The following is a 27,115-nucleotide window of genomic DNA, read 5'->3' on the forward strand; positions in this document are numbered from 1 at the left end:
TTCCAAAATAACAACTTAATATCTATGGAAAGTAAAGGCTCAAACAGAGCCTACTGCAAAACTTTAAGAACAAGGGCAAAACCCTAAGGGGAAGCAACCAACTTAAACACAGGCCTGATGTAGACCATTGCCTGACAAAAAAAGATTGCACATCTGGCACGTCCACCAGATGCTTATGTAGCAAAAAAGACAATGTCGAAAACTGACCCTTCAGGGTACTAACTGACAAACCCTGGAGAAAGGATAAAAACATCAGAAAACCCCCCGCTTAGACAAAACTAAGTGTCCAATCTTCAAGCAGTCAGCTTCAGAGATTTAGATGAAGGAAAAGACCAAGAATCAGAAGTCCTTCCTCAGATGTAGTCTCCCAGGTGGAGAGACGACATTTCCACTAGGGCTGCATACCAGATCCTGTGTGGCCACACAGGGGCTAATACAATCACTGCCGCTCTCATCTGAAAATACGAATAATGACTTGTGGAAAGAGAACAAACAGAGGAAAAGGGTATGCAAGACTGAAATCCAAGAAAAATGTCAGAACATCTATCAGGACGGTCTGCGGATCACATGACCATAAATTGTACCTTCAAAACTTGGCGTTCTGTTGAAACTCCCACAAAAGCCAAATCCTGAAACCCCCATGTGAGGGTCTACCTAGAGAACACTTCCAGATAGAAATGCTCACTCCCCGGGATGAATTATCAGTCTGTTTAGAAGTCCGACTCCCAATAGTCCACCCCTGGAAAGTGGATGACCAACAGCAAATGTGAGCTTCCTCCCACTGAACAATCCAAGTCACCTCCTACATGGCTAAGGAACCCCTAGTTCCTTCCTAATGGTTCATATAAACCCTAAAGGTGATATTTTCGACTGGAACCAAGCTAGGGACGACTGAGGTCAAGTCATCAGAGCATTGCAAATTGCTCTCAACTCCAAGATGTTTAAAGGGGAGAGCAGACACTTCCGAGTCCATAATCCTTAAAGACCCAGACAGCTTACCAGCCCAGCAGGTTGGCATCTGTGTTCACATCACCCAAGAACATCTCCAGAAGCACGCGCGCAGATAGATACTCCTGAAAAAATACTATGGAAGAAAGTCTCTTGTCATCTGATCTAAATCTATCCTTTAAGACAGATCCGAAAGTTCTCCATGTTATGGAAAATAGCAAAAGGAATGATATCCATGGAATACCATCAGACCAATTCCATCCATACACAGGGTCACAGAAGAGTGAAGAAATGTCAACTGCAGCTAAATCCAAACTCCCAACCTCCTGGTTGCAAGATGGTTCAAGGGACACTGAACCCACATTTTTTCTTTCGTAATTCAGATAGAGCACGCAATTTTAAGTAACTTTCAATTTTTCTTCGTTCTCTTGCTATCTTTATTTGAAAAAAAGGCATCTAAGCTGTTTTTTTGGTTCAGTACTCTGGACGGTCCTTTTTTTATTGGTGGATGAATTCATCCACCAATCAGCAAGGACAACCCAGGTTGTTCACCAAAAATGGGCCTGCATCTAAACTTACATTCTTGCATTTTAAATAAAGAAACCAAGAGAATGAAGAAAATTTGATAATAGGAGTAAATTAGAAAGTTGCTTAAAATTTCATGCTCTATCTGAATCACGAAAGATAAAATTTGGGTTCAGTATCCCTTTAAGCTATCCACCGGCCACTAGAACTTACTGTTGGCCGGACAGAAGACTGAAGAGTGGGGAAAAGGAATAAATCCTTGATTTTCTGACCTCTGAAAGACATCTCCTAGATAAAGAATCAAATAAATGTCAAAGGATACCACACCTGGTGTTCCCAGGCGGTCTCCCCTCCAGGTACTGACCAGACCTGACACTGCATAACTTCCAAGATCAAACGAAATCGGGTGCATTCAGGGTATTGTGGCGGTAGTCCCAAATAAATTACTCTTGTGGATAGAACAAGGGAACTCTTCTCCAGATTCATTTCCCATCCCCGGAAAAGAAGATTGGACAAGATCTCTTAAAAGAGAGAGTTAGCTCGAAGTCAGGATGATCCCTGAACTATATATTGTCCAGAAAAACACACTTGCAATATCCCAAGACCTAAAGGTTTGACTGGGATGGTACAAACTAAGAAAACTAGAGAAGATTCTGATTAAGGAAACAATAATTCTCTCAGGTATAAGTTCGTTATGAACAGGCCCACTAGAACCAAAGGATACTTCTTTGAAGGACAGAATCTGAAATATATGAGGTAAATACCTATATCCCGTTCTCAAACTGGGACTGGAACTGTCACTCCTTGAGATGAATCCAGTTCAAGGAATGCCTCTCATTCTACTTGGATTGCAGATACTCTAGAAAGAGAAATCTGCCCCTAGGAGGAAAAATTATATTGGACTTGAAAAGGCATGACCCAAACAAAGTCTCATCCTTAAAAGGAAACACTAGAAGCATGTATTTGGAGGGAACAGAAAGAATTGAATCTGCAACTGAAGAAATTTAAAGCCTAGGCTGTACCACTAAACCACAGGTAGGCTTCTTAGCTGACCATAGATTTCAGCCACAATGCCCGGCGGCTAGTACAGCAAGTCTAATAAGACAAGACATTGCTCTAAATGAACAATAAACCTCCAGCTTCTTACCTATGTCAGAAAGAAAACTAGATTATCTCCGCAGAGATCTAAGTTCTCTGATTAAAAGTAGAAAGTTCCCTTCTACTAAAGACACTGTGCATTTCAAGAGAGATAGCAACAGGAAATCCTAAAAAGGACGTGAGACAGGGAGAAATATCCCCAGATTCTCTATAACAATCCTGTGAACATCTCACAGCACGTCTAGAACCCTTCCAGAGAGGAAAGAAAAATATAGAACTGTTAAAGTTCACAAAACTCCAAAGGAAAGACAACGATAGTATCAGGTTAGGAAATGTCCAGAAGAAGACCCAAATGCTAGGGCGAACTTAAACAACACCCTTGCACTGTGAGTTTAATCCAGGACGTGACCCCACGACAACCTCCAAAAAACAAAGTACTCACGATATGGAGCAGGGTTAGCCTGTGCCAAAGTAATTCATGATATCAGCCAGATAGACTTCTGAATAAGGAACTGGTTTCAGGAAATGTCTTCCACAGGATCAGGAGAGCAGGGATAGTCCACTTATACTCAGACAGAAGGGTAAAACAGGAAACAGTTAATAATGCAGGAGTAGGTCATTTGTTATCAGGCAGTCTGAAGGTTAACACTATGTAGACAGTCTTTGCAGAGTATGCAACAGGTAATCAGGCAGTTTGAGGGTTAACACTGAGTAGACAGTCTTTGCAGAGTATGCAACAGGTAATCAGGCAGTTTGAGGGTAAACACTGTGTAGTCAGAACTTGCAGAATTAACAACATGTAATCAGGTAGTTTGAAGGTTAACACTGTGTTGTCAGAACTTGCAGAGATAGCAACAGGTAAGCTGGTAGTTTGAAGGTTAACACAGATTAATCAGTACTTGTTGAGATTGGCAACAGGATATCAAGCAGTTTGAAGGTTTACACTGAATAATTGTATTTGCAGAGTTTGGAAACAGGTAAACATGCAGATTGAAGGTTTCACAGAAATAACAGTATTTGAATAATTTGGCAGTACACAGAGTAGTCTGAATATGCAGGGTTTGAAGCAGGTAAACAGGAAGTTTGAAAGTTTCCCAAAACAAACAGTACTTGCATTGTTTGGAGACAGGTAATCAGGAGGTTGAAGGTTAATCCAGCATAGTAAATCCTTGAAGAGATTGGCAACAGAAGAGCAGCAGTTAGAGAGATTCCTCAGCGAAATCCTATCAGAAGCCACAAAGTTAACAAACAAACTGGCACTGGAGAAACAGGAAGCCAAGAATAAAAAGCCTGGTTGTGACATCATCAGGAAGGGGTGGCTCAGACACCTGTCAATCAAGCACACAGAGAGGACTGCAGAGCTTCCCAGCAGCTGAGCGTGACAGATAGGGATCGGTGTCATCCAGTCAGCCAAAACCTCATGACAATATAAGAGGCTTTGAAGCAAACAAATGAAGGATACCACTTCAGTAACAGATGAAGGAATTATACTGTCCAGATCTGAGATTTCAGCCTCAGAAACTACCGGCGAATCCTCCTCACTAACTTGGAAGAAGACAAACCTGCGTAGCAGAATGTGGAGCAGAAACCCTCTTATCTGAGACTTAAAATGTCCTCTTGCCTTTTCCCTGAAGAAAAGGAAAACAGACCAAGCCACAGATACCGCAGAAGATACCTGAGCTTGCAACTTCTGTAAGCAAATACACTCCTCCAGGAGAAGAACCACAGGGCACTGCATGTGACGCCATATAGGCTTGGGACATAAAAGGAGAAAGCTGTGGCAGTGCCTTACCAGCAACATCCTTGGAGACATGAAGTTCAAACCAATCTGTACATTTAATAGCATTTGCGAAATCAGAGATACAGAAAAAATAAATGTTTAAACCAATTCTTAGTTGAGCAAGCCTTCCACACAACTTCAGCATCAGTAGAAGGAATTATACTGCCTGAATCCAACATGTTACCCTCAGATGCACCCAAAGAATCTTCATCCTCAGACTTCTGAGAGGAACTACTTTGATTAGCCACTTCAGGATCAGAAACCTTACTGTTTCTTTAAATTTCCTTTTGAGTTTCCCTGCAGTATGGGAAAAGCAGACAGTGCCTCATATACTGCAGAAAATACCTGGGCAGCAATATCTTGCAAAAAAACTCCAGACGGCGCATGAGAGCAAACGCAGGGCACTGCATGTGCAGATGAATAGGATTGGGACGCTTGAGGAGAAAGCTGCAGCACATCTGAAACAGGAGGCTCCTGAACAACATTCTCCTTAGCTAATAATGGCTCAAGGTCAAAAAGTCTATTTCTATAAGCTAAGTTCTTTCAATACTTGAACAAAAATGTACTGGGGGTTCCACCTGGGCATCAAAACATTAGCTACAGGTAACATCCTGCACAGTCTCCTGATCCATAATACAAAAAGAAGCAAATAAAAACTAAAAAAACAATAACTTTTTTTTTTTATATCTTTTAACAAAGGATATAATACAGAAACAAAAAAACATTCTTAAATAAATGTTCCCTTTAAATTTACCAAATCAAGAAAACATACCCCAGCAAACTGAGGGAAAAAAACGATCCCATTTACAATCCGGATTTCCAGAGAAGTAAAAACAGGAAGAAGCCTTCTAAACAGCAGAGCCATCTGAAATATGGGCACCTCTCTCTTACAGGAAGTGGAAAAAGGCGCCAAAAAAACGGACATCACAGAATCAGAACCTCCCTAAAAGGGGCAGTCCTACAGCTGACAAAAAAGCCATTTTTAAAAAATAAAAAAATGAAAACAACTTTCTTGAAAAACAGGCTTAAAAACAAACAATAAAACCCCCAAAAAAGTACATAATCTGTTACTAAAAACAGATGCTCACTGAGCCATCAATAAAATAAATAACTCCTCACACTAACAATGCCTGCAAAAACTGCCATAAAAACCTGCACCCTGACAGGAATAATAAAAAAAACTTCCCCCTGCAGCATTTCAGCTGAATAAGTGCTAAATTTTTGAAAAATAAAACTGGCACTTACCTCAATATTTATCTTGACAGCTCACCTGGTTTGAGAGGATGCCATCCCTCACATGGGCCTGTGGAAATACAGAAAGACTGAATAAACTTACTCCAGCTATCTAAATAGGGCAGCAAAATGTTTTGGGAAAAAGCAGTGAGGATTGTACCCCACAAGTTCCCAATTGCTTAAAAGCCACCATTGCCCTACTGAAGAGACTGACATGGGCTTAGACCCTTTAGAAGGATCAGAGCAAACCTACTCTGATTTAAAATAAAAAAAATCTTCATTGTAGATCAGACACCAAAACTTCACCTCCTCCTTGCACCGCAGGCAATAGAGAATGACTGGAGGTTATGGGTAAGGGAAGTGACATATATAGCAGCTTTGCTGTGGTGCTCTTTGCGTCCTCCTCAGACCGTAAATTTTAGTTTAATTGTTGAAAGCTATGTCATCTACAAAACCACTTGGTTCAAGTATATTTTTCTTTCAAACAGGAACTAAAATGAATATATATTGCTATCACATCCTAATTTAATATTCTCAATTTTATCAGCATACTAATTTCTGAATTTACTTAAATTAGGAATCTCTTAACTGCAACTGTAGCCCCTTTTTGAGATGACAATTCTAAGGACTTAACAAAAAGATTTCTCTAAGGGCCTTGCCCAGAGAGAACGGATTCTAGCTTTAGATAAGGTTACAAGTCACATAACAAATTCTGAATTTAAAAATGTTAGCTGTATAATAAAGTACAGCACTACTATAGTTGTTTTTTTATGTATATAACTTCAGCATGGAGTTAAATTTTATACAGATATTATGTAATATAGCCATTTTTATTTTTAATGGTGAACATATTTTAGCCCTTTTTGAACCTACCAATTTGTTTACGATACTGGTCAACTGGAGTTCTTGATGTTGAAGCATCTTTTCTACCCATCTTGCTTTTCTACGGTATGAAAAAAATACAAAATATTATTTTTCACCTTAAGGAGTGGAGAAAAACATAATTTATGCTTACCTGATAAATTTATTTCTCTTGTAGTGTATGCAGTCCACGGATCATCCATTACTTGTGGGATATTCTCCTTCCCAACAGGAAGTTGCAAGAGGATCACCCACAGCAGAGCTGCTATATAGCTCCTCCCCTCACTGCCATATCCAGACATTCGACCGAAACAAGCCGAGAAAGGAGAAACCATAGGGTGCAGTGGTGACTGTAGTTTAATTAAAATTTAGACCTGCCTTAAAAGGACAGGGTGGGCCGTGAACTGGATACACTACAAGAGAAATAAATTTATCAGGTAAGCATAAATTATGTTTTCTCTTGTTAAGTGTATCCAGTCCACGGATCATCCATTACTTGTGGGATACCAATACCAAAGCTAAAGTACACGGATGATGGGAGGGACAAGGCAGGAACTTAAACGGAAGGAACCACTGCCTGTAGAACCTCTCTCCCAAAAACAGCCTCCGAAGAAGCAAAAGTATCAAATTTGTAAAATTTGGAAAAGGTATGAAGCGAAGACCAAGTCGCAGCCTTGCAAATCTGTTCAACAGAAGCCTCATTTTTAAAGGCCCAGGTGGAAGCTCTAGTAGAATGAGCTGTAATCCTTTCAGGGGGCTGCTGTCCAGCAGTCTCATAGGCTAAACGGATTATACTCCGAAGCCAAAAAGAAAGAGAGGTTGCCGAGGCCTTTTGACCTCTCCTCTGTCCAGAGTAAACAACAAACAGGTTAGATGTTTGGCGAAAATCTTTAGTAGCCTGTAAGTAAAACTTCAAGGCACGGACTACGTCTAGATTATGCAAAAGACGTTCCTTCTTTGAAGAAGGATTAGGACGTAATGATGGAACAATCTCTTGATTGATATTCCTGTTAGAAACCACCTTAGGTAAAAACCCAGGTTTTGTACGCAGGACTATATCTGTATGAAAGATCAGATAAGGAGAAGCACAAAGTAAGGCAGATAACTCTGAGACTCTTCGAGCCGAGGAAATAGCCATCAGAAAAAGAACTTTCCATGATAGAAGTTTGATATCAATAGAATGAAGGGGTTCAAACGGAACCCCTTGAAGAACTTTAAGAACCAAGTTTAAGCTCCATGGAGGAGCAACAGGTTTAAACACAGGCTTAATTCTAACTAAAGCCTGACAAAATGCCTGAACGTCTGGAACTTCTGCCAGACGCTTGTGTAAAAGAATAGACAGAGCAGAAATCTGTCCCTTTAAAGAACTAGCTGATAATCCTTTGTCCAAACCCTCTTGGAGGAAGGACAATATCCTAGGAATCCTAACCCTACTCCATGAGTAATTCTTGGATTCACACCAATGAAGATATTTACGCCATATCTTGTGGTAAATTTTCCTGGTGACAGGCTTTCGTGCCTGTATTAAGGTATCAATTACTGACTCGGAGAAGCCACGCTTTGATAGGATCAAGCGTTCAATCTCCATGCAGTCAGTCTCAGAGAAAGTAGATTCAAATGATTGAAAGGACCTTGTATTAGAAGGTGTTGTCTCAGAGGCAGAGTCCATGGTGGAAAGGATGACATGTCCACTAGGTCTGCATACCAGGTCCTGCGTGGCTACGCAGGCGCTATCAATATCACCGATGCTCTCTCCTGTTTGATTTTGGCAATCAGACGAGGGAGCAGAGGAAACGGTGGAAACACATAAGCCAGGTTGAAGAACCAAGGCTAGAGCATCTATCAGTGCCGCTTCTGGGTCCCTGGACCTGGATCCGTAACAAGGAAGCTTGGCGTTCTGGCGAGACGCCATGAGATCCAGTTCTGGTTTGCCCCAACGGAGAACCAATTGAGCAAACACCTCCGGATGGAGTTCCCACTCACCCGGATGAAAAGTCTGACGACTTAGAAAATCCGCCTCCAAGTTCTCTACCCCTGGGATATGGATCGCTGACAGGTGGCAAGAGTGAGTCTCTGCCCAGCGAATTATCTTGGAGACTTGTGACATCGCTAGGGAACTCCTGGTTCCCCCTTGATGGTTGATGTAAGCCACAGTCGTGATGTTGTCCGACTGAAATCTGATGAACCTCAGTGTTGCTAACTGAGGCCAAGCTAGAAGAGCATTGAATATTGCTCTTAACTCCAGAATATTTATTGGGAGGAGTTTCTCCTCCTGAGTCCATAAACCCTGAGCCTTCAGGGAGTTCCAGACTGCACCCCAACCTAGAAGGCTGGAATCTGTTGTTACAATGGTCCAATCTAGTCAGCGAAAGGTCATACCATTGGACAGATGGACCCGAGATAACCACCAGAGAAGAGAATCTCTGGTTTTCTGATCCAGATTTAGTAGAGGGGACAAATCTGTGTAATCCCCGTTCCACTGACTGAGCATGCATAATTGCAGCGTTCTGAGATGCAGGCGCGCAAATGGCACTATGTCCATCACTGCTACCATTAAGCCAATTACTTCCATGCACTGAGCCACCGTGGGGCGCGGAATGGAGTGAAGAACACGGCAAGCATTTAGAAGTTTTGATAACCTGGACTCTGTCAGTTAAATTTTCATTTCTATAGAATCTATTAGAGTCCCTAGGAAGGAAACCCTTGTGAGAGGAGATAGAGAACTCTTTTCTTTGTTCACTTTCCACCCATGCGACCTCAGAAATGCCAGAACTATCTCTGTATGAGACTTGGCAATTTGAAAGCTTGACGCCTGTATCAGGATGTCGTCTAGGTAAGGAGCCACCGCTATACCTCGCGGTCTTAGAACCACCAGAAGTGAGCCCAGAACCTTTGTAAAAATTCTTGGGGCTGTAGCCAACCCGAATTGAAGAGCTACAAACTGGTAATGCCTGTCTAGAAAGGCAAACCTCAGGAACCTATGATGATTCTTGTGAATCGGAATGTGAAGGTAGGCATCCTTTAAGTCCACTGTGGTCATGTACTGACCCTCTTGGATCATGGGTAAAATGGTTCGAATAGTTTCCATCTTGAATGATGGAACTCTGAGGAATTTGTTTAGGATCTTTAGATCCAAAATTGGTCTGAAGGTTCCCTCTTTCTTGGGAACCACAAACAGATTTGAATAAAATCCCAGTCCTTGTTCCGTCCGCGGAATTGGATGGATCACTCCCATTACTAGGAGGTCTTGCACACAGCTTAGGAATGCCTCTTTCTTTATCTGGTTTGATGAAAACCTTGAAAGATGAAATCTCCCTTGTGGAGGAGAAGCTTTGAAGTCCAGAAGATATCCCCGAGATATGATCTCCAACGCCCAGGGATCCTGAACATCTCTTGCCCACGCCTGGGCGAAGAGAGAAAGTCTGCCCCCCACTAGATCCATTTCCGGATAGGGGGCCGTTCCTTCATGCTGTCTTGGGGGCAGCAGCAGGCTTCCTGGCCTGCTTGCCCTTGTTCCAGGACTGGTTAGGTTTCCAGGCCTGTCTGGAATGAGCAACAGTTCCCTCTTGTTTTGAAGCGGAGCAAGTTGATGCTGCTCCTGCCTTGAAATTTCGAAAGGCACGAAAATTAGACTGTTTGGCCTTTGATTTGGCCTTGTCCTGAGGAAGGGTATGACCCTTGCCTCCAGTAATGTCAGCAATAATTTCCTTCAAGCCAGGCCCGAATAAGGTCTGCCCCTTGAAAGGAATGTTGAGTAATTTAGACTTTGAAGTCACGTCAGCTGACCAGGATTTAAGCCATAGCGCCCTACGCGCCTGGATGGCGAATCCGGAATTCTTAGCCGTTAGTTTAGTCAAATGAACAATGGCATCAGAAACAATTGAGTTAGCTAGCTTAGGCGTTCTAAGCTTGTCAATAATTTCATTCAATGGAGCTGTCTGGATGGCCTCTTCCAGGGCCTCAAACCAGAATGCCGCCGCAGCGACAGGCGCAATGCATGCAAGGGGCTGTAAAATAAAACCTTGTTGAATAAACATTTTCTTAAAGTAACCCTCCAATTTTTTATCCATTGGATCTGAAAAAGCACAACTGTCCTCAACCGGGATAGTGGTACGCTTTGCTAAAGTAGAAACTGCTCCCTCCACCTTAGGGACCGTCTGCCATAAGTCCCGTGTAGTGGCGTCTATTGGAAACATTTTTCTAAATATAGGAGGTGGGGAAAAGGGCACACCGGGTCTATCCCACTCCTTGCTAATAATTTCTGTAAGCCTTTTAGGTATAGGAAAAACGTCAGTACACACCGGCACCGCATAGTATCTATCCAGCCTACACAATTTCTCTGGAATTGCAACTGTGTTACAGTCATTCAGAGCAGCTAATACCTCCCCAAGCAATACACGGAGGTTCTCAAGCTTAAATTTAAAATTAGAAATCTCTGAATCAGGTCTCCCCGATTCAGAGACGTCACCCACAAAATAGGCCCCTCCCACTCATATTACAACAGTGGGAAGCCTCAGGGAACTGTTTCTAGGCAAAATTCAAGCCAGCCATGTGGAAAAAACTAGGCCCCAATAAGTTTTATCACCAAACATATGTAAAAAACGATTAAACATGCCAGCAAACATTTTAAAATACACTTTTATAAGAGTATGTATCTCTATTAATAAGCCTGATACCAGTCGCTATCACTGCATTTAAGGCTTTACTTACATTACTTCGGTATCAGCAGCATTTTCTAGCAAATTCCATCCCTAGAAAAATATTTTAACTGCACATACCTTATTGCAGGAAAACCTGCACGCTATTCCCCCTCTGAAGTTACCTCACTCCTCAGAATATGTGAGAACAGCAAAGGATCTTAGTTACTTTTGCTAAGATCATAGAAAACGCAGGCAGATTCTTCTTCTAAATACTGCCTGAGATAAACAGTACACTCCGGTACCATTTAAAAATAAAAAACTTTTGATTGAAGAAATAAACTAAAGTATAAAACACCACAGTCCTCTTACGACCTCCATCTTAGTTGAGAGTTGCAAGAGAATGACTGGATATGGCAGTGAGGGGAGGAGCTATATAGCAGCTCTGCTGTGGGTGATCCTCTTGCAACTTCCTGTTGGGAAGGAGAATATCCCACAAGTAATGGATGATCCGTGGACTGGATACACTTAACAAGAGAAATATTAAATACTATTATTGTATTATTATTTAGACATATATATTATATCCCTTTGCAGTCAAATACATGGCCATATACCTTTGAACCCCTAGAAATATTTTTAATTAATATTTTTATGAATAATTTTTATCAGAGTGTTTATATGAGTGTAACAGTCTTCAGTCTCGCTAACTGTGTGTGTTAAATTTGATTGCACTCGAGCAACTTGTAATACAAAAGCAAATTAACACGCCCGCAACGTTTCATAAGGATATTTTAAAATTATATTCTCAAAAAAATTTTTTTCTTGTATAATTGTTTAAATAAAGGAAGAATATGGAGACTCAAAATGTTCGATAAGTGTATACTAACAATATCAACTCTATAGAACAGGATATTTTAACGCTACGTAACAAAACAAATATATTACCACTTCGTCTTTTTCCACAAATTGAGAATTTTAAAAACCTGTTGCAATCTCAAACTCAACTGGGTAAATAGAAACTTTTTAGAGATGTTTTACAAAGGCTCCTCTCTTAAAAGCTGCATTGCATCCTTAAAGGGACAGTGAACACCTTGAGCTTTTTATATAAAATGTTTAGTTATGTATAACAAAACAACTTTGCAATATATTTTCATTATTTATTTTTTACACATTTTCATTTAAAAATTGAGCAATTTATCATTATCAGAACTTGAAATACACTCTGCTGAGTTCTCAAGGCTAATTGTTATGCTGATATGTTATTCTATAGCAGGGATGGGGAACCTTGGCACTCCTAATGTTTCAGAACTACATTAAATTTAAATGTAGTTCTGAAACATCTGGAGAGCCAAGGTTCCCATCCCTGTTCTATAGCAACACAACAGAAATGTCTTAACTACACAGTGTTTAATGCCCCTTCAAATTTCAGTTACTACACATAGCAAAAATATTACAGATGAGGAAAAACATGTATAGCAAAATTACATTGTAACTGCTGGCAATGTCTCTTACTTGTTCCATGTCATGTAGGGCACTCTGACAAAAGTGAAACAAGTAAAACACATCATCATTGGCATGTATTACCCACCATTAATGCTGAATAAAGTTGAAAGCATGCTCAAAAGTAAACCATTATATACCTGCTTTTGCAAATAACTGCCCAGAGACTGTATCACCTCCATATGGAAAAAAACTAGAGCTCTGAAACAATGTACAAGGTACCTGTGGCCTGAAAGTCTTCAAAAGTATAACTTGGTGTCATACAACAAAGATAGTGGCACCATGGATCGGACTAGTCTGATCGACGGGGAACTTAAAAGGACGTGAAACCAAAAATGTTTCTTTTATGATTAAAATGTAATATGCAATTTGAAGAATACAATGGGAATTAAGCAAATTTGCTAATAAAAATAAATAGGAGGGGGGACGGAGCCAGCACTCAAAGGAGATGGCTGCACGTCTGAGCGCTGATCTCCCTACTGGGCAAAACGAAGCCTAATGCGACCAAACACAAGCCTAAATAGCCTAAAACACAAGCTTATAACAGCTGAACCTAAATCTCTGAATTGCAGCCAAAACGGACGTGCGGAACAGAGGCGGTGCCGACATCCAGCAGCTTACTCTGGGAACAACCCGCGCCTTGTACGCCATGCATGCAGGCCACAAATAAATGTGCGGAGAAATCGCTCAAGGACCGGCTGCCCATGGTAATCTAGAGAACGCTGCTATAGTGGAGAGCATGCATCTGGACACATGGAAGGTGAGATGAGGAGGCACCAAATACATGTGAGATATTGGGGTAAATGAAACACCTGGTCGCCATTTTGGCAATTACCTGATAGCTCAAGGCCCCTGTTACAGCTCTGAGGTTAATAACGGACATTGGCGCTGTGTGTTAGATATGCTGCAGAATGCTTGGTAATGCAAAGCACCTCTAAGACAGGGACATTATAATGGAAATGGATGCCGTTCTCTGATCAAAAGCAAAGGGGATGTTAGGCTAAGCGTGAAGATATCACTAACTCTTAATATATATGACGCATCACCTTAACCATAATTTACACAGAAGGTCTGGATACCAATCCCGGTCACAGAGCTATATATTACAGAGAGTCACACAAGTTGTTGAGGGAGAGCTGCGCGGGCCTACCAACCTGCCGACCTCACTACAAAACTAAACAGGCCTCATTTTCAGCTTTGACCCCAAGACACCTCGGCCTTTAAGCTTTTTATACTGTCTAACATCTCACTGATTGTCTTGGCACAATTCAGTAGCAATATCACTACAGTACAATAACCATTATGTCTCCAAGAAAAGGCAGCAAGATAGAAAAAGCAACCAAGAAGCAGGCTGCTACTACACCCTCAGTAAACAATTTTTTAAAACACCTGGACACACCAGCTAAATCATTACCTAAACCCCTTGATACCAGAACGGATGTCTCTTCTGCTTCATCAGATTCAGAGGGAGAATGCCCAGACTCTGCTATCTCAGTTCCCAGAGCTCTGTTAGATTTACTACCTTCAAAAAAGGACTTTTCTACTTTAATATGCCAAGTAAAGCAATGTATAAGAGAAGAGGGGTCAAAGAGTAGAAAAATTAGAAGATAATGCAGACCTTGCCAGCTCTAATATAACTTTTCTCTGGTCTAAAATATCTTCACAAGATGACTTGCTCATACAAATGGAAAACAAAATAGACGACTTAGAAAATCGGAGCTGTCGCAGCGATATCAGAATTAGGGGGGTCCCGGAAACTATAGCACCAGCAGACCTGGAAGACTATCTACAGGGCCTTTTCACATCCATCATTGGGGTGGACTCTGATGCTACAGTAGCCCTGGATAGATTCCACAGAAAGCCCCTGGGGGATCAGCCATCAAGAGATGTCATTGTCAAAGTTACAAGTTACCAGATTAAAGAGGAGATCATGAAGAAAGCTTGTCAGAAATATCCACTCAAGTTTAGAGCTGACCCTATTCAACTGTACGAGGATTTAACCCCAAGAAACTTGCAGAAACGGCAAGAATTCAAACACTTTACCACCAAGCTGCGGCAACTTAATATACCGTATAGATGGGGACATTCATTTAATCTGCAAATACAATGGAAGGGCAGAAGATTAACTTGCAACACTACAGAAGACATACCTTGGATCTGCAAAGACTTGGAGATCACCCCACTACCTCCACAAGATGAGACTCACGGGGTAAACTCAGATGGGGCTTGTCCAGCACCACCACTTCCTCAAAGAGCTAAATGGAGGAAAACACCTTTAAAGAACTCTAATAAAGAACTCCAGGTTATTGGACACTCTAATCCCTTGGGACGGTGATCCCTCTGGGACGGTAATAGGTATAGGTTTGCTAACTATTTAATGTGAATGATATGGCTGTACCCCTGGGTTGGGGTGCTAGTCTGTCCTGGTGCACCCCAGAATTTTAGGATGAGGGAGGGATGGGGCAGGCGGGGCCCACACTTGACACAGGGGAAGCGGGATCTTTCCTGCTAATGGCGATGGTGTTTCTGCGAGATGACCCCGCAGGATATATGGTAAATTGCTCAGTTACTGATTACACCTTGTTTTGCTTGTCATTATAGGTTCATATTAAGTTATTTTCTGATATGCTGAGATCTACTATTTGAAACAATCAAAATGTAACTTAAAAGTGCATCTCATGTTCAATATGAGGAACAATGTTTCCGGCACCTTTTTATATAGCAATAGGCGCTTTACACTCATAGTTTGAGATAACATTTTAGTGCCCACTGGGGGTTTTATGATCCCCCTTAAGAGAATATTTGTTCTTGTTCTTTTTAGTTGCACATTAGTTGAGTTATTTGTACACTGCTACTTGGCTTATCTTGTCTTGAAGGCCGTAACCTGTTTTGGATGAAAAACCACGGCAATTCTGCCGCAGCTATCTTACCCTTAGGGGCCTAAACTAGAAACCAATATACTAGATGACAAACTAACACACAAACTATACAATGTATCACCCAAAATGTGAGGGGGTTTAACTGCCCTTATAAAAGGGCCATGGCTGTCCAAGATCTCCACAAGAGAGGGGGGGAAATATTATTGTTACAGGAAACACATTTTAAAGCTGACAAGGTTCCCAAATATTTTTATTCTCATTACCCTCAGCACTTTCATAGCACGAATGTACATAAAAAAACTAATGGTGTCAGCATATTGATACATAAATCTATCCCATTCAAGCTACAACAAATAGATAAAGATAAGGAGGGAAGATATTTGGGTATTATGGGACTGCTGTTTGTTAAACCAGTGACAATCATTAATTTGTATGCTCCCAATACGGGACAGGACCGTTTTTTCTTCCTGCATCTCCAGCAAAATCACTGATTTAACTAAAGGCCCATTGATAGTCACAGGAGACCTCAATATCCCTTTAGTCCCTGATTTAGATAGCTCCAAACCCAACACTCGACAACATCAAAAAACACTTCACTCTATATGGAAAGATATTAAGGCGCTGACACTCCATGATAAGAGACTATACATTTTTCTCGAATCCACAAAAGAGCTACTCAAGGCTCAACTATATATTAGTAGACCACCTTGCCTTATCATTAGTCAAATACGTTACCATCAAACACACAGTATGGTCAGACCACTCTTTAGTGGAGTGCGTAATGGCTTGGCCCTTTATCCCACTTAAAACTTTCTCATGGAGGTTAGATGATTCATTGTTGGCTGACCCTAAAGTTTTGGAGTCAATTGCTGAGCAATTGGACGTCTACTTTTCACTCAATAACACATCTGACACTAGCCCCACAATGATTTGGGAGGCCCATAAGGCCTATATCCGTGGGGAGTTTATAAAAATGAAGGCCCATAAACGTAAACAATCTCTTAAAGAATACACTACCCTGACCCAAGAGATGACCGATGCTGACTTGTTACTGAAACTTAACCCTGACCAAGAATTAGCTGCAACCCTTCAGGAAAAAAAGAATAAACCTAAATAAACACCTACAACTTGAGTCACAGAGATACTGTCAGGGTGCCAGGAATCAGACAGACAAGAAGTGCAAAAATAATCACACCTTTATTAATAACAAAAAAAAAAAAAAAGTCCACAAGTCAAATAACAAGCCAGGAGTCAAAAACCAGAGCTGGTAGTCAGACGAGCCAAATCAGGAGCCAAAGCGAGTAGTCAGACGAGCCGGAATCAGGAACAAGGAGAACAGCAAAGTCAGGAACAAGCCAGGGATCAGGAACCAGAAGAGACGTCAGACTAGCCAGGTAATACACAGGAACTCACAAACAGGTCTGAGACAACGCAAGGGCAAAGCATACTGAACAGAGGCCCTTTAAATATTAATTGATGATATCACAATTCTGAGACTGCAACCTGTCTCACACGGATACCAGCAGCACATGGCAAACAAAGCAGGGAAAAAACCCTGACCGATACCAACTATACATAAAACAAAAATACTATGGCGAGGGGAATAAAACAGGAAAACTCCTAGCCAAGGCCTTAAAATAAAAACAACATGCACGTTCCTATATCTACTCATTCAATACAGCGCATGGCACCCCAATAGAAGACACAAAATCCATTGGAGAATCCTTTAAAACCTACTATCATAGACTTTATAACCTATTTCCCAACAGATCAACTGCATCACATAGGTTTGGAGTGTGAGAAATACCTAGATAATTTCCTACTCCCCAAGCTCACTGCTAATGAAACCTCTCTTTTGGAGGCCCCAAATTCTAGTAGGGAGATATTGGAAGCCATAAAGGAGACGAATCCGAAGAAAGCCCAAGGTCCAGACGGCTTTAGTACCCGATATTATAAAACATTCAAGACCCAGATCACACCACACTTGCTCACTTTATTTAATCAAGTATCAGAGTCTACTGTCTTCCCTGACACTATGATGCAAGCTCACATTTCGGTACTTCCCAAACCAGGCAAAAAATCAGAGACCCCTGCAGATTTTAGGCCCATCTCTTTGTTAAACGTAGACGTTAAATTATACGCCTTATATTCCAATCCATCTGCTCAAATTAGGGTTAACGGAGCTTTGTCAGATCATTTTGAGATTCGGAATGGGACGAGACAGGACTGCCCACTTTCCCCCATCCTCTTTGTGTTGTCACTGGAACCATTGGCCACGAAAACATAATTTATGCTTACCTGATAAATTTATTTCTCTTGTAGTGTATTCAGTCCACGGATCATCCATTACTTATGGGATATATTCCCTTCCCAACAGGAAGTTGCAAGAGGATCACCCAAAGCAGAGCTGCTATATAGCTCCTCCCCTCCACGTCATATCCAGTCATTCGACCGAAACAAGACAAGAAAGGAGAAACCATAGGGAGCAGTGGGGACTGGAGTTCTAATTAAAATTTAGATCTGCCTTAAAAAAGACAGGGCGGGCCGTGGACTGAATACACTACAAGAGAAATAAATTTATCAGGTAAGCATAAATTATGTTTTCTCTTGTTAAGTGTATTCAGTCCACGGATCATCCATTACTTATGGGATACTAATACCAAAGCTAAAGTACACGGATGATGGGAGGGACAAGGCAGGAACTTAAACGGAAGGAACCACTGCCTGTAGAACCTTTCTCCCAAAAACAGCCTCCGAAGAAGCAAAAGTGTCAAATTTGTAAAATTTTGAAAAAGTGTGAAGTGAAGACCTTGCATAACCCGGCATAACTTCCCCCTCGTTGTCTGGTGATAATTTCTTTACAGATAAAGATTGACTTTTATTTAAAGTGACATCAATACATTTCTATGGGGCTCCACATTGGCCTTCAAACATAGTGAACAAACAGATTCATCTGTGTCAGACATGTTTAAACAGACTAGCAATGAGACTAGCAATCTTGGAAAATCCTTTCAAATAAGTTTACAAGCAATATAAAAAACGCTACTGTGCCTTTAAGAAGCACAAAAAAACTGTCACAGTTGAAATAACAATGAACCAAATCAGTTATAGCAACCAAATTTTCACAGTAAATGTATTAAGTTAGCAAAGTATTGCACCCACTAGCAAATGAATGATTAACCCTTAATACCCAAAACGGATAATTAATTTAACAATTAACATTTTTATCACAGTCAAACACACTGTCACAGGTCTGCTGTGACTGATTACCTCCCTCAAAATGAATTTTGAAGACCCCTGAGCTCTCTAGAGACGTCCTGGATCAAGGAGGAAGAAGCAGGAAGACTGTGACTGAATATTTACTGCGCAAAAAAGCGCTAAAATAGGCCCCTCCCACTCATATTACAACAGTGGGAAACCTCAGTTAACTAATTCTATGCAGAAATATACGTTAGCCATGTGGAAAAAAATCATGCCCCAAAAGATTTATCACCAAAGTACCTCACAAAAACGAATAACATGCCAGTAAACGTTTTAAACATACATTTGAAAAGTTATGTAGTGTTATCAATAAGCCTGCTACCAGTCGCTTCTACTGCAGTTAAGGCTCATATATTCAGTATTAACAGCATTTTCTTAGTCAAATTCCATTCCTTAGAAAATTACTTTACTGCACATACATTCATCAGCCTGATACCTGTCACTACTACTGCATTTAAGGCTGTACTTACATTACATCGGTATCAGCAGTATTTTCTTAGTCAATTCCATTCCTTAGAAAAATATTTTACTGCACATACCTCATCTGCAGGGAACCCTGCATGCTATTCCCTTTCTGAAGTTACCCCACTCCTCAGAATGTGCGAGAACAGCCAGTGGATCTTAGTTACTTCTGCTAAGATCATAGAAAACGCAGGCAGATTCTTCTTCTAAATACTGCCTGAGAGAAAAAACAGCACACTCCGGTGCCATTTAAAATAACAAACTTTTGATTGAAGAATAATTAAGTATAAAAACTCCACACTCCTCTCACACCTTCCTACTATGTTGAGTGTTGCAAGAGAATGACTGGATATGACGTGGAGGGGAGGAGCTATATAGCAGCTCTGCTTTGGGTGATCCTCTTGCAACTTCCTGTTGGGAAGGGAATATATCCCATAAGTAATGGATGATCCGTGGACTGAATACACTTAACAAGAGAAATAACGTAATAACCCCAAAATAAAAAGGTATCATCATTCAGGATCAAACATACAAAACTAGCAAAGTTTGTCGACGATATCCTTATGACATTAACAGACCCACTGTAATCCCTTCCCCATGTCCGACATGAATTAAAATCTTACGGCACAGTTTCAATGTTTTTGATAAACGCCAATAAATCAGAATTATACCCGATAAATGTTGCAGAAGATGAAATGTCGACGATTCGACAACTATATCCATATAATATCCAAAACCAAGCGTTAAAATTCTTGGGGATATTCCTAATCTCTAACACTGAAAATCTGCGAAAATTTAATTATGGTCGCCTGATAGATGAATTCGAACACTTGGCATCTTCCTGGCTTCCAAAAAATATGGGTAGTGGAATGGTGTAGACAGGGAAATGAATCATTTAAATGATGTGTCCATTTGGAGTCCCAATTATTAGAAAAGGCCCCAGATGGGAGGAATTTGCTGGGCACCTCAAAAGCCTCCTCCTGAAACAATTTCTGCATACCCAATTATAAAAGAAACCTGGTCTGATTGGTTGACAATCCGCACTAGACATAGACGCATAACCTCACCATACTCACCACAGACAATACAAGACCCAAATAAGAAATTTCCGTCTCAGCCAATAGGGAAGAAACGGAACTCACATACACTGACAACATGTCAGGGTTTTTTCACTGTTGTGTTTGCCATGTGCTGCTGGCAGCCATTTTACTCACCTCTCTTCCTGACTATGGTGCATTGTGGGGGATGCTGCTCAATTCCTGCACTTCCTTTTATGGCCAGACTGGTGTGCATCATCCATGAGAGACAGGATGCAGTCTCAGAATTGTGATGTCATCACTTATTATTTAAAGGGCCTCTGTTCAGTATGCTTTGCCTTTGCGTTGTCTCAGACCTGTTTGTGAGAGTTCCTGTGTATTGCCTGGCTGCCTGACGTCCTTCCTGGTTCCTGATCTCTGGCTTGTTCCTGACTCTGCTGTTTTCCTTGTTCCTGATTACGGCTCGTCTGACTATTCGCTTTGGCTCCTGACTTGGCTCGTCTGACTACCAGCTCTGGTTTTGATTCCTGGCTTGTTATTTGACTTGTAAACTTTTATTATTTTTTGCTATTAATAAAGGTGTGATTATTTTTGCACTTCTCGTCTCAGTCTGATTCCTGGCACCCTGACACAACACTGATGGACCATGTCCCTATCTTCTCGATACTAGAACAAGGGCAAATAGCACAGAGACCCACTTTACTGACACAATGATTTACGCAATTTAGCTCCTGGTTTTTTTACCATCAAGTTCAGCACTTCCTCTCCACGCATAAATACAAACAGGACATGACTAGACCACTCACATTGTTCAAAACCCTCTGCACTTCCCAGATACCCCCCAAAAAAGTAATATCTATGATGTACAGAGATATGCTCCAGTCATGTTACCCTAATAAGCCTAATTATGCACTTAAATGGGAAAAAGAGATGGGGAGGTCAATTCCACATAAACAATGGGCAACATGGTTTCGAGCTACGGCTAAATCAGCATATTCAGCAACAGCCCTTGAAACAAACACTAAGATTCTCACTAGGTGGTACTTGACCCCCAGTAAATTAAAACATATGTTCAACAATGCCAGCAAGAGATATTGGAGAGGATGTGCCCAGGAGGGCACAATGTATCATATCTGGTGGGACTAATATAGTACGCCCCTTCTGGGTCCAAATATACAAACAAATTTGCAAAATTGTCAGTGTTGATCAGGCTCTTTCTCCTGAGGGAATCCTGTTCAACGCAAATCCAAGTATCCCTTGTAAAATCAGGAAAAGCCTATACCAAATATTAACAAATGCAGCAAAGCGTCTTATACCTAAGTTTCGGAAGTCACCACAGATACCCACATTAACAAATTGGCTAGACCTTGTAAAACACACTTTAACCCTAGAGAGGCTACACTACCTTAAAATGGGACGTCTGAGTTTTTATCAGGACATATATGGGAGCAATATGTCTATGGCGGAGTGGATACCCTACCAGGCAACTCTTAACTCTTTATAATGTATAAAATATACACATGTAATACATATGTTCTAGAGGAATTAATTTTTATCTGACCCATACAGTCGATAATACTTTTTCGGCAGTGTACGTGTTCTGTTGTATACTTTGATTTTCTGTTTTCTCTTTTCTGGTTTTATATATACATGCCCTTAGGGGATATTATTACAATGTGGATAATATAGCTCGAAGTGTTATACGGAAGATGTATTTATATATTTGATACTGGAACAACAAAAAGCCTATGGACTATTTAGTCTGACCACCTTCACGAGACATAATCTGTTTAACCTTGTCTGATTTATAATGCTAGCAAATGTGGTTATATTTTCAAATACAATTGCTCCAAGACATTCATATTTTCACTTTAATGTATTGCTATATATATATATATATATATATATATATATATATATATATAGACCCACTTTTGACATGCTGTAAATTTGATTTGCCTTTTTTGCTCTTGAAAACCAATAAAAGAAAAGATAACAAAAAAAAAAAAGGAAACTTTTTAAAAATGCCTGAATCGCAAAATAAAATTTTAGGGTTTCATATCAATGTGAGAGTTGCATCAGCACCAAATAAGCAATTACAATCTGATGAGGCAGGACATGTTAATAGGTACTGTAAATCAAAAGGAGAGTGGCATAAATGCTCCTGATATTTTAAAAATATACTATTAACTTTATTTACTAAACTCGTATCTCTCAATACAAATATATTTACACTTGAAATATGGTAGGAGAAGGTGACCATGTGGCCGCTTTACATAACTTTTAATGCTTCATGTTTGAGCATGCTTTAATGTTGCACTATGACTAACACAGCTCAATGGAAGTCTTAAAAAGAACAAAATATTTTTATCATTATTAAGCCGTTAAACAGGCCCTTTAAAATGTAATATGGTATTCAGTAGCATCAGTAGCAGGCCAACTCAACAGAGGGCCCTGGTGCAATTTTTTTTTTCTTGTGGGGGCCCCCCAAAGTTATCTTGCAAGTAAGCAATAGTATAATATACATGCTGCTCTACATAATGATTTTGTATACTGAAAAACCTTAAAGGCTCCCCTGCATTAGGTTTGAACTTATTCTGCACAGACCTATGTATAGACTGGCTGCTTTGGGCCTCCACAGCACTTGGGCCCTGGTGCAATCACACCTGCTGCACCAATGGTAGTTCTGCCGAGTGGCATACACTGGAGGTACCTTTCTAGAAGCAAGATAGCTTGTAACATGGTCATGCCTTAACTTGTGCATGCAGACATTTTCATGAATGGAATTCTTAAAAAAAAAAAAAAAAAAAAAAAAAAGCAAAAAAAAATGATGAGCTAAGAACATGATTTTACACAGACTGTCAGCATTCCTAATTATTAGTCCATGATTGGAATGCATGATTAAGGGTGATTAGCCCGAAACGTTGCATGTTTATCTGATGACGCTGATGTTCCAATAAAAGTTTTATTTACAATCCTGGTGCTTTGGAATAATTTGGGGTGTCTGCAGTAACCCCTTCCTACGTGCACAGGAAAAAGTGGTGAGGTGCTGTGTCTATTGTGATTGCATAACATTCCTAAGTTATTCATATTTTATTAACATAAACCCTACTGGATGTACATTAGAAAAATAAAAAAAAAACATTTAAATGCAAACTTTTCTTTAAAAATGAAATATTCCTTAGAGAATGTTATCTAATAGCATTTTAAAGAAGCTCTGAAGTGAATATATTTATAACAGTACAGCATGAGGTTAAATAGAGAGTATTTGAGTGTCTCTGAGATTCAGATCATTGCTCACATTGCCTGCTGAATAATCCCATTAACTGCCACTGGTATGGCCTGATAACCATTTATTACAAAATGTCACCAGTGAAAGATTCTAAGACTATAATTTTAGCCCTGCAATAAATATATATGCATCCCAAGTGGTTGATGACAGCATTTCTAGTATTAGTTAAAAATATCTGTTACACAACTACTTAACCCAAAAGAAGCAGCCTTGTTCATCTCAGGGATCATGCTGTCAGAATCTAAGGCATCTAAGCTGATAAAATGCTACCACCTTTCTTTGTTCTTCAAAGCTATGGGGTAATCATCATTCATTTCCCTTGCTTTGACGGTTGGATAAAAATCTCCAGGAATCCCACGGAGACATTAGTACATACAGCCACAATGCCTAATAAGTCGTCAATTTGCATAAAAGATCCGTCACAATTTCCTGCGTGCCATGACAGATGTAGGAAAGAAGGCTAGATTAGCATGAAAAACAAAAAAATCAAGCTTGTTTTCACAATTATGGTCCCAAGGGCAACGTTGCTCATCATATACCCTCAGAAAGACTTTGTACTTGCCCAAAAAAGGGCTACTCTCACTGTAGAGTTAAACTAGAATATGAATTAGGATATGGCTTGTTAAATATTAATCTTCCTTTTGAATGGATGACAATTACTAGATGGTATTGAACTTCAGAAATGGTCTAAAATACTATTTGTAATGCTTTGAATGGAACACTAAACTTCTTTAAAGGGAAGTGAAAATGAAACATTAACTCCAGCCAATCTATTCTAATCCTCTTATTAAAGGGACAAATGCACTCTGCACTAGGTAAAATTGTTTAAAAACAGAATTTATGCTTACCTGATAAATTACTTTCTCTTGCGGTGTATCCAGTCCACGGATTCATCCTTTACTTGTGGGATATTCTCATTCCCTACAGGAAGTAGCAAAGAGAGCACACAGCAAAGCTGTCCATATAGCTCCCCCTCTAGCTCCACCCCCCAGTCATTCGACCAAAGGTTAGGAAGAAAAAGGAGAAACCATAGGGTGCAGTGGTGACTGTAGTTTAAACCAAAAATTTTTTACCTGACTTAAATGCCAGGGCGGGCCGTGGACTGGATACACCGCAAGAGAAAGTAATTTATCAGGTAAGCATAAATTCTGTTTTCTCTTGCAAGGTGTATCCAGTCCACGGATTCATCCTTTACTTGTGGGATACCAATACCAAAGCTTTAGGACACGGATGAAGGGAGGGAACAAGACAGGTACCTTAAACGGAAGGCACCACTGCTTGCAAAACCTTTCTCCCAAAAATAGCCTCCGAAGAAGCAAAAGATCAAGTCGCTGCCTTACAAATCTGTTCAACAGAAGCCTCATTTTTTAAAGGCCATGTGGAAGCCATTGCTCTGGTAGAATGAGCAGTAATTCTTTCAGGAGGCTGCTGGCCAGTAGTCTCATAGGCCAAACGGATGATGCTTTTCAGCCAAAAGGAAAGAGAGGTAGCAGTCGCTTTCTGACCTCTCCTCTTACCAGAATAGATAACAAACAAGGAAGATGTTTGTCTGAAATCCTTAGTTGCTTGTAAATAGAACTTTAAAGCATGAACTACATCAAGATTGTGTAATAGACGTTCCTTCTTCGAAGATGGATTAGGACACAAAGAAGGAACAACTATTTCCTGGTTAATATTCTTATTAGAAACCACTTTAGGAAGAAAACCAGGCTTGGTACGCAAAACTACCTTATCTGCGTGGAACACCAGGTAAGGTGAATCACACTGTAAGGCAGATAATTCTGAAACTCTTCGAGCAGAAGAGATAGCTATCAAAAACAAAACTTTCCAAGATAACAACTTAATGTCTATGGAATGTAAAGGTTCAAACGGAACCCCTTGAATAACTGAAAGAACTAGATTCAAACTCCATGGCGGAGCCACAGGTTTATAGACAGGCTTGATTCTGACTAAAGCCTGAGCAAACGCTTGAACGTCTGGTACCTCTGCCAGACGCTTGTGTAACAGGATAGACAAAGCAGATATTTGTCCATTTAAGGAACTAGCTGACAATCCTTTCTCCAGTCCTTCTTGGAGAAAGGACAATATCCTGGGAATCCTAATCTTACTCCATGAGTAACCCTTGGATTCACACCAACAAAGATATTTTCGCCATATCTTATGGTAGATTTTCCTGGTGACAGGCTTTCTAGCCTGAATCAGAGTATCTATAACTGACTCAGAGAACTCACGCTTTGATAGAATTAAGCGTTCAATTTCCAAGCAGTCAGACGTAGAGAAACTAAATTTGGATGCTTGAACGGACCCTGTATTAGAAGATCCTGCCTCATTGGCAGTGTCCATGGTGGGACAGATGACATGTCCACTAGGTCTGCATACCAAGTCCTGCGTGGCCACGCAGGCGCTATCAGAATCACCAAAGCCTTCTCCTGCTTGATTCTGGCAACCAGACGCGGGAGGAGAGGAAACGGTGGAAAAACATAAGCCAGATTGAAGGACCAAGGCGCTGCTAGAGCATCTATCAATACCGCCTTGGGATCCCGGGACCTGGACCGGTAGAGAGGAAGTTTGGTGTTCTGACGGGACGCCATCAAATCCAACTCTGGGGTGCCCCATAGCTGAGTCAGCTGGGCAAATACCTCCGGGTGGAGTTCCCACTCCCCCGGGTGAAAAGTCTGACGACTTAGAAAATCCGCCTCCCAGTTGTCTACTCCTGGGATGTGAATTGCTGAGAGATGGCAGGAGTAATCCTCCGCCCACCTGATTATTTTGGTTACTTCCGTCATCGCTAGGGAACTCTTTGTTCCCTCCTGATGATTGACGTAAGCTACAGTTGTGATGTTGTCCAACTGAAATCTGATGAATTTGGCCGCCGCTAGTTGAGGCCATGCCTGAAGAGAGTTGAATATCGCCCTCAGTTCCAGAATGTTTATCGGGAGAAGAGTTTCTTCCCGAGACCATAAGCCCTGAGCTTTCAGGGAGTCCCAGACCGCACCCCAGCCTAACAGACTGGCGTCGGTCGTTACGATGATCCACTCTGGCCTGCGGAAACATATTCCTTGAGACAGGTGATCCTGAGACAACCACCAGAGAAGAGAATCTCTGGTCTCCTGGTCCAACTGAATTTGAGGAGACAAATCTGCATAATCCCCATTCCACTGTTTGAGCATGCATAGTTGCAGTGGTCTGAGCAAAAGCAAAAGGGACTATGTCCATTGCCGCAACCATTAGTTCGATTGTCTCCATGCACTGAGCCACAGATGGCCGAGGAATGGAATAAAGAGCTCGGCAAGTAGTTAAGAGTTTTAGCTTTTTGACCTCCGTCAGAAATATTTTCATTTCTACCGAGTCTATCAGGGTTCCTAGGAATGGAACTCTTGTGAGGGGGGAGAGAGAACTCTTTTTGATGTTCACCTTCCACCCGTGAGACCTCAGAAAGGCCAATACAATCTCCGTGTGAGACTTGGTTCTTTGGAAAGTTGACGCCTGAATTAAGATGTCGTCTAGGTAAGGCGCCACTGCTATGCCCCGCGGTCTTAGAACCGCCAGGAGAGACCCTAGCACCTTTGTGAAAATTCTGGGAGCAGTGGCCAACCTGA

The 27,115-nt window shown here is 40.9% G+C and overlaps 1 protein-coding gene across 1 annotated transcript in view; it reads right to left on the bottom strand.

Annotated features, from left to right (window-relative positions):
- Positions 1-27,115, bottom strand: part of TRIQK (triple QxxK/R motif containing) — a 410,206-nt gene that overhangs the window by 231,691 nt on the left and 151,400 nt on the right. Inside the window, exon 3 of the mRNA XM_053715195.1 lies at positions 6,458-6,527. Within this exon, the coding sequence (XP_053571170.1) occupies positions 6,458-6,518 (61 nt within the window). The 5' untranslated portion in view covers positions 6,519-6,527. The remainder of the gene's footprint in view (positions 1-6,457; positions 6,528-27,115) is intronic.

This window comes from Bombina bombina, chromosome 5 (assembly GCF_027579735.1).
Source record: "Bombina bombina isolate aBomBom1 chromosome 5, aBomBom1.pri, whole genome shotgun sequence".
Lineage (NCBI taxonomy): Eukaryota > Metazoa > Chordata > Amphibia > Anura > Bombinatoridae > Bombina > Bombina bombina.